General features: G+C 34.0%; 1 protein-coding gene across 2 annotated transcripts; it reads right to left on the reverse strand.

Annotated features, from left to right (window-relative positions):
• Positions 1–768: 768 nt before the first annotated feature.
• Positions 769–8,602, reverse strand: LOC108575930 (serine palmitoyltransferase 2). Of its 2 annotated transcripts, none has more exons than XM_017938870.1 (10): positions 8,355–8,602; positions 5,876–6,052; positions 3,431–3,585; positions 2,724–2,869; positions 2,417–2,635; positions 2,173–2,336; positions 1,935–2,096; positions 1,589–1,851; positions 1,382–1,511; positions 769–1,302 (listed from the first exon to the last, which is right to left on the reverse strand). In XM_017938870.1, the coding sequence occupies exons 1-10, from the start codon at positions 8,487–8,489 to the stop codon at positions 1,195–1,197; spliced, it is 1,659 nt and encodes a 552-aa protein (XP_017794359.1). In that variant the 5' UTR covers positions 8,490–8,602; the 3' UTR covers positions 769–1,194. The 2 variants fall into 2 exon arrangements, with proteins under 2 accessions (XP_017794359.1, XP_017794360.1); XM_017938871.1 differs by having other exon boundaries at positions 5,876–6,045; positions 8,355–8,405.
• Positions 8,603–9,617: the final 1,015 nt, after the last annotated feature.

Here is a 9,617-nt window from a genome sequence, read left to right on the forward strand (position 1 = left end):
AGAGAAAGATGAAAAAAAAAAAAACAATACAATTGTTCAAAAAATCATTCTTTAGAAATAAGTTGTTAATAATAATCTAAATTGTATAAACGTGTACGATTTTCAAAAGAGAAAAAAACATATTTTCTTCATTTTTAAATTTAAACCTTTTGCTGTGGCAAAAACCGGAAGATTATTATTCGAGACAAATATGGGTCGAATATCCCAAATTTATCTCCAAGTGTCGTCTCCGATGCTTGTATGCAGTTGAATATTTTTTTACGTTAAATATTTCAAGTACTCACCTTAACTGACATTGTATGTGTGTATTGCTATGTGCGTGGATTTGTGTGAACTCTCTTAAATATGTATCGAAGAATACTAACTATGGAAAGTAGATAAATCTGCAAAGCTCTACGCTACTGCACACAACGTACTACTGCCTAAGAGACACTTGTCACAGCAAAAGGGTTAAAAAAGCTCGATGTAAAAGCTCAATACAAAATAAATGCAATTGTCGCAGTGAACCGGTGCAGAATGCGCCAAAGAACTTCAAGTATCCACAGAAAAATCTTGGTTCGATTTTTTCTCTTCCGTTAGAAAAATATCGAACATCTCTAGCTTATCTACTGACTCGACGGGAAAAGGGAGTGGAAGAGAAAAAGAAATCTACTTGAGTAAACGTTACTTGTTAAAACTACCTTGTGGACCTAGGATCTGTTGGCATATCACAGCCACCGATATGTGCATATGCCTCTATGAGCCTGGTGCACGTAAGATACAGGGCAACTGAACTCTGACGCACTCTTGACTTCTCCATTAATATCCCATAATTCGTTGTAGACCGTATCGAGAAATTTAAAAAATTCTTTCTCACTCGTGTGATATACTTCTACTGGCGTTATAGATATTATATCGTAGTAGAAGTAAGCAGTATCTTCTATAAAATAAAAGATCATTAATTCTTGATATTGTGTTAAATAGAGATGAATAGGTACTTGGCCACGACTATTAAATAACATTGATATATCTTCTCTTGTAATTCGGGATTCGTAACCTTGTTCCTTAAGAGGTATAGTGTGTGCGTCAATGGAAAAGCATATAAAAGAATGCGTGTAGAGTTCTTCCAAGGCAATATTTCTCCATTGAAGTATGAGGCGCTTCTTCGGAGCGAAGTAGATGTCCTAGAGAGTATATTTTCTAGGTAGCAACAGGTCATTCGGTCTCTTCATCAGAATAGTACTCTACGGGTGCTGGATTACGAACTTTACGAGAATATCTTAGACCCAGAGAATCTGCGAGTTTTTCAATGTGTGATAATACCTGGAAAGAAAACAATAAAATTGAAACTGTAATATAAGTAATAACACGTTTACCAAAACTGAAAAGAGTATATACTGACGTAATCTAATTGTTGTTTAGTGTGCGCAGCAGAAAGACAAAATCGTATTCTGCCTTCCATCAATGGAGTTGCTGGAAAACCAACACCAACTGCTGCTATATTATGTGTCGTCAAGGTTCGCACAACTGCACTGTTAATTTGAATAATAATGGTAATTTCAGTTTTCAACTCACACAGCCGATTTACCTTTTAATCGTGAATACGTACCCTATTTTAGAAAACAAGTAAACTAGCATAGGTACAACAGGCGAATCTTCATTTCCATAAATAATGACGCCAATCTGATTGAGTTTACGCCTGAAGTATCTGGTGTTCCTCGCCAACTGTTTCGTTCTTTTCTTTCCTTCGTCTGTGCCATCTTCACCGGCAATTATCTTCATCGAAGTGATGATTTGTTGCGCTATGGGTGGAGACATTGCTGCAGCGTAGGCGTGCGCGTGACTGTTTATCCTTAAATGATTTATTAATGTCTAGAATTACAGAATTATCATTATTATCGTTACTTTTATATACTGAGAAAAATTGTAAATAATTGGTTAATTGTTTCTCTCACCTTTGTCCCAGCAATGTAACCACCTGCAGATCCGAAACTTTTCGTAAAAGTTCCCATAAGTATGTCTATATCTCGTGGATCAATTCCATAATAATCGCAAACACCCCTTCCATGTTTTCCTATTGCACCAGTGCTATGAGCCTCATCCAAATAAACATATGCCTATAATATTAAATTGAACATTAACATTTAAGTATTATTAAAATCAAATTATATGTACACGAATAATTCTACTCGCTTTGTACTTCTTCTTGAGCGCCAAAATCTCAGGTAAATGTACAATAGAACCTTCCATAGAATAAACACCTTCTACTACGATCATTATCTTCTTCCATGGTTCCCCAGTTCCCGGTTGGCCGAAAACTATCGCAGTTTTCAAAGAATTCTCTAAATGCTTCACACCTATTATATGAAAATTCCACATTTGAAGATATTCAACGAATTCTATAGAACTGTACTTAGTCCATTTCAGTTAAACTTACTATTGTGCTTAAAGACCCTAACAGTAGCACCGGACAGCCTTAATCCGAGAATCAACGAAGCATGATTCTTTTCATCGCTCAGTACCAAACAACCTTTGCTCAGCAAGGAAGGCAAATTAAGAGCGTTCGTTGCAAAACCCATTCCAAAAACGATTGCGTCCTCCACGCCTAGAAACCTGGCCGTCAATTTCTCTAATTCTTCATGAATAGGCATGTTTCCTAAGAATAGAACAGACCTCTTAAAACTGAAGGAAAATAAATAAAGAAAAATTTTACATGACAATTGAAGATTAAAATATCTAATTACCGAGCTCGAGACGAGTGCTACAACTAGCACAACCGAATTTCTTCAGGGTCTCGATACTTTGATCGGCACACGTGCCGTCCGACTCCGCGAAGCCCAGGTAATTGTATGATCCTAAATTTATACATTTCGTGGTCGTTCCTGTGAACCTAAACAACACAGAGAAAATTTTGAAAGATTGGCAATAAATGGAAATTCGTAGTTTGAAAGATGGAATAAAAAGTTGTAGGGGTGGAGGTTAGAATGGAAACTCTCTTGGGAATTAGACAACGACGATTAAAATGATGGAAACCAATCGAAGACAGTTGAATTTGATTGCCTAGTTATAAGCCTGTTTTCGTGCTTGCTGCTCGCCGAGTTCTTCATTACATTTAATCAAGACAAATGTCTGCCTTCCTGTATCTCCAATCGAGTTGCCACGATTTTCGGATCTGTGCTATTTTTCATTGATATTATCTCAGATTTCCTTTGAAATTAAGTAGAAATTGTATTAGAACTAACTGAATTTCGGTAGAATAAAAAAAGTTTACATAGAAAGGAACTTTATGTTACATAATTGCAGATAAGTGAAAGAAATCGGCGATGAGTCAATCATTCATTGTATTTAAACATTAATTTTGCTTGACTTTAGATATGATAAGAGGTATTCTTGTTAACTTCTTCACTGATAAAGCTTGTGATTTATTTCTTGGTAAACTAATTAAACTTACTGGAACGTCCATCCGTAATCTTTTGTTATTCTATTCTTAAGTGTAACTGTGGCACCCGGAACAGAACATATCGGCCTGTTCCAGCAATCCCTCACTCTCCTGTACACGTATCGAAGGTAAAACCCTTCGAAACTGTCATAAAGTGGCCCGTAACCCTGAAATATACAAAAATTCTCGCTTAAATTTGAATTATTTAAAGTTTAAATTTTCCCACCTTTCTATAATTATTAATAAAATGTAATTATTACAAGAAAAAAAACAATTCTAACAGGTTGGAGGAAAGTCTTGTGCAATACTTTTTTTTAACACGTTCAGCACGATGTGACCCACCGTGGGTCATCGATACTCTTGTTTGCCGACATGACCCATCGATAAGTCATTCAAAATGATGTGCAAAAAAGATCGAGTAGATAGTGTAATCCAACGGTGGATCGCCACATTTTTAGACTACATCCTGAAAAATTAAGTATTAATGATAATACATACTTGGGTCATCAGAGACGTTTCGTGACATTCGAGACATTAGCCAGCGTTTCGTGAATTTCGCTGCCGTCCTGAACGTGTTAAAATTAGGTTATTACATGGCAGAAGAATAAATTATTTATTTCTTATACAGAAGAAATGTAATATTTTTCAAGGTTTACATGTTATACGCCTATAAAGGATACTATCTTCTTAAGGAATAAGAAATTGATAGACTCATAGATAGTACAATGCTTGAAATATATGAATTATGCGTTTCTCTATAGTTCTGTAATTTTTAAGTTTTTCAACGAAACTTTCTAACACCAAGCGAAATTTGAAATTCATCTGCTTGAATATTTCAAGATCGGACAATAGATTATCGGCCAGACCACTTGACAACATGTTGTATACGGCTATAGAACATCGCACAGCACTGTTCTCGCAAGTAGTACACTAGAGCACCTACAGGTTGTCTCAAAATATATGCTACATCTAAGAAAGAGCAACAGATTTTAACTATACCTTTATTGACACCATTTTATAAAAAAAAAAAGTACTTTTTAATTAAAAACTTTCGACTTCAACACCTTGTAACAAATCGTTGTATTATATAATATATTTTGAAATACTCTCTATAAACTTTCGACTTCATTCTGAAACACTCTGTAAAAAATCGTTGTATCGTATAATATATTTTGAAACACCTTATAGAAATCGTCGTTTAAGCGTAAATTTAAACAACGATTGTTTCGAAAAGAATTCAGAATTCCAATATCATTGGTGTTTACATCGTGTATTTTTGAACGTCCTGTAAGAATCGTCGTTTAAATTTAAATTTAAGTAACGATTTTTGAAAGAAATAACCTATGCGAAAGTTTCACATTTTTTGGTTGATTTTTTCTTTATTCATTATCAATGCTACATAACATTTGTACATGCACATAAATACTTATCGTTAGACCCACGAGATTAGATAACGAATGCTTCAATTCTATCTATGATTTCCATTCTCCTGAATTAAAAGAAATTGTGAAATTTTTGTCGAACTAGCAAAGAATCACGATAAACTATTTAAATGTCCTTCACTTTCTGAATTCAGTCGTATGGTCTTTTTATTAGAACGATTCATTAACGCGATTAAATGATTTTCTTGCTGACACAAAATTTTCAGCCGGTGGTCGTTTCTCAACAATCGTGAATGACGCCATAATGCAATTGGAATTTCTGTTTGTTTTCGAGAGTATGTACACCGCCGCACCGTCACAGATCCCTTTTATCTCGCGACAGTAAAAAAAAGAATAACGCGAAGAAAAAATTACGCGGAGTACGTTATGCTGAGTGAAAATTGTACGACTATTTCTTTCCGCAGGAAAGAAACCTGGAACGCGACAGTTTAACGGTTAACGATTGCTTTGCAACGGGATCAATCGAATCTCTCACGTCGACAATCGTAATTTAACTCGAACGAAATCGATTCGATATCCCTCTCAATACGAACGATTTTCTATCAATTTCACTCTCTTTCGACTCGATTATAGCTTGGTCACTTCTTGCATCCGTTAACCGTTTCGATAAAATAATACTCGTGTACGATGTTATTCTTTACTAGTTAATTTGATTCCCTAATTTGGAAAAAATGTGATTACGAAGAAATAAAAAAATTGATTTTTTAAATTGGACTATTCAAAAATACAGTTGAGAGTTCCACTGTACGCCATAATACATCGAATAGAATGTAAATAAGTATAAAAAACCGTTAGATTTTGGAAGAGGAAATCGATACCTTTACAAGTCACGGACACTTCAAGGTTAACACCTCCTCACCCTCCCAGATAATACTAGGCTATCAATTTCAAAGACGAATTTTTAACCTTCATGAGTTCAATTTTTGAACTATCTTACTATAAAATCTTACTATAAAATTACTTGATAATTTTTTTCAATTTTTTTTAAGGTTAAAGTTCGTTGCAATTATCTTACCTCCCTATTGTACTCTTGTGCGACTTTCGGTGTGAAAAGCAATTGATTTATAAAACCCAGGAACATAAGGATGTAAAATCCAAGATGGGTCAACGCTGCTGTGATAAACGGTACCCTCTCGAATGACTCCTTCGACCTTAAATTCACCGGCTCCGCCTTCGTTTCTTTCTCTGAAAACTAAGTACAGTTTTGAACATATTTACATTGATAATTAACACACATTACGATCCAACTGATGCATTCATTTAAAAAAAAATGTGTTCCTTCTATATCGTCCATACATATCATATACTATACATAGTGCTACTATGTATGTATTATTACTAGAATATACATCAAACATTATACTGTATTACTATTCGTTCTTTCATTTGCTCGAACGATCTCGTGTTATGTAAAATTCGTTCAGGAGCAACATGAACGAGCAAACTGGACTGTTTAAACGAACCTTAAGTAGTAATGACTATTATAGATAAGTATGCCCGGAAAGATAAGTCAATCTCTTGGAAAGATACATCTGATAATGTTATTCTTAGAAACGTCTAACATTAGAAATTGGAGAGAAAAAAAGAAAGGAAAAAATAGAGGAAAGAAAAGAAATTGAAATCTTACGATAAAGATGGGTACATATTGCTTCTATGATAAACATGGTAGTTCCGAAGAATGGTAAAATGGTAAAAGATAATCGACTAATGTGATTTTTTCTCATGCAGAGGAATTGTGTTTAGCGTTAACAAATAAAACGTTACAAAATTATCTTTTTTTATGAAAATGAAAAAACATCGATAATAGCTAAATGTTTATGCATTGGACTAAATTAACCGCCTGTTAATCTTAATTTTATGTAAATTTTATGAACGTATCTGCATGAATTGGTTTCATTATTACTAACTTCATTAAAGAAACATATACTTTCATATGTTTGCTCCTGTTCACCAACATTGACATTCGATAACATTCCGTATTATCAAACAGCTGAATTTCGAGGTTAGTTTCGAAGAAATTTGAAAAAACGATGAAACATGTGTCGCAAACTCCACGTTTCTACTAGTTTCTCTATCAATCGCTTATAGTAAACAACGTGGGTATTTCCTTATGCAATTAAAGGTCAGGTATTGATAATGTTTTTCCGCGAATTGACACTGGAACATATTCGTAATTCTCGATGAAAGTAATGTACAATATATTAAAGTCATAATTTCGAAGAAATTGACTTTTATTAACATTATGAAAATATAAAAGTTCGTTTTTTCATAAAAAAATTAAAAATTAATAATATGGTTCATTACGGCATGATTTTTTTATTGTATGATACATATTATATGAATTAATTAAGAATTAGGTTAAATCACGTATCAAACATCGATGATCGAGACGGTTTAAATTTTTAATGAAACTTTTAAATGATAACGATTTATAATCGTGGGAAAAATATGAAATGTAAAATTCAAAAAATATTGTTCGTTGATACGGTAATAACGTAAAACGTTCGGTAAGCATAATTTAGTTTCAACATTTATCACTCTGTGTCTATATAGCGTGCCTAATATTTACATAAGTTCTATTGAACGCAAGCGAAAAACGAAATTACTACTTCTGAATTGCCATTCAACGTGAAGGACGTTTTTATTTAGTTGAAAAATAACCCGATGCTCAATATAATGAAGAAACTTACTTATTTAATGGAAAAGACAACATAGCAGACTATTATTTTTAAATCAACAAGTTATAAAAGCGAATAGAGCCTCGTGACTTGAATAGTCATGGTTCTGCCAATTAAAGATAATTCTGTCAAACAATTAATCCGTTTTATCGCACTTTGCCGCATATCTTTAGTCATATATACTTTGTCAAAAAATAACGGATCACTGAATTTATTTTCTCCTTAATTGCTTCAATTCCAGCCACGTTGCAATTATCATGGCGCAGCATTTCACGTGATTAGTCGAAAATAAATAATGAAATATATATTAAATAAGTCCAATATATATCAAAATAAAACGCAGAACTCTTGCTAAACAGAAAAAAATGCAAGTAATACGAATTTAATAATGATTACAACTTTAAACACATTGTTGCACCGATATCGCACAGAGAAAGACTCGGATTGTAAATTGAAAATTCTTGAATTGAAAGTTGCTCAAAACACGTTACAAATAATTAGAACATGTAACGGAATGTACCTTCAACATTTCTATAATGAATTCTAGGTTCAAATTTTGTGTACTTTTTTATTAACTTCAATATTAAAAGTGCGATCCAGAAATTTTTATCAGTAACATCGATGTGAAATTGATTTGTACTGCACAAGGAAATAAAACGGTCAACAAGTACTGTAAGTACTTGACCGAGAAACATCAGAATCTATTACCGTGCGTTGCACTAATTCCCAATAAATTTCAACCGTTAAAAAAAAGTTAATTTGGGTAGCGGAAGTTCGAAACTAAGGCTAATTACGTGTGACAGGTGACGATCTAACCTGTAAACGTCCGTTGCTCTGTAAACCGGCATGACCGTTGGCTACGATGTCTTCGTGAAAGGTTAAGCCGTTTTTGCTGCTCATTTTCCCCTCGTATTCATTCAGCCTTCTCCTGGTGGTAGCCTCCGCCGCCATTTTGCAAAGGGCGAATCTTTCACCACGAGCGCCGTAGGACCGAACAGAGAGAAGGGAAGAAAGAGAGAGAGAAAGAAAAAAATAAAGAAGGCACCGCGTGTCAGTACAACACGGAGGACAAGCGAAGACTGACGCTCAAGCCACGCGTCACGATACTAGTCGCGCATGCGCACCCACTCTGCTGATTCTGTGACCGCGATTTTTATTAAGGAAGCGCGGGGATAACGCAGGGATACACCGGGCATGCGCATGCGCACGTTGCGCGAATTAGCGTGATTACTCTTAGGATTAGTACACAATCTATAATAACGATAATAAAACTAATGTGCATGCAGATTAAAATTAACTCACTTTTTTCTTTATGAATGATAAAAAAAAAACAGGAGTATTCATTGTAGCCGAATAACGTGTACTTATTCACGTTTCTGATTGATGATTAATGATTCTAAAAGCCTCGGTGTACTTGATGCACATTTCAACTTGTATACATTACTGCATTAATGTTAAGATGATAAAAATGTTAAAAATAATAGTGTGAGTTTTGTTAAAGTGTAATTAAAAGAAAATCTTTTCTGTTTGTATTTTAATAATGGATTGAACGTTTTGATAATGGATATTTATTGTAGTAATAATAGAGAACAAAGTGTTTTTAATGAATTATTTATAAAATTCGTTTCCTTCTTCAATATATGTTTGGAAAAAGTTCACTGTTCTTCTCCGCTATACGACCGCGATTTTAACACAGGATACCGGCTTTGCGCATGCGCACTGGTGTCAAGCGCATACATCTTGTATGTATATACAACGAATAAACCCGCAACAACTTATAGATAGTAAATGAAATGCTTGTATATACACTAATAGATCGATTGTTTATGTTTATTTTGCAAATACTACTGATATTATACGGAGCAATTTGAAAAAGGAGGTATACATACGTCAAAGCATTTATTAATAAAAGAGTAGACATTCATTATTTATGAAAATCACAAATATCGGTGCAACCGAAAAAGTGCTAAATACTTATCATTAATATCAATTGTAAAACACCTGTCAATGTTACTCATTTCCAATAAACAATACTTCCGTGTTATATTATCAAAGTCCTGACAAACACTTGAGGTGATA

This window comes from Habropoda laboriosa, unplaced genomic scaffold (assembly GCF_001263275.1).
Source record: "Habropoda laboriosa isolate 0110345459 unplaced genomic scaffold, ASM126327v1 scaffold336, whole genome shotgun sequence".
Lineage (NCBI taxonomy): Eukaryota > Metazoa > Arthropoda > Insecta > Hymenoptera > Apidae > Habropoda > Habropoda laboriosa.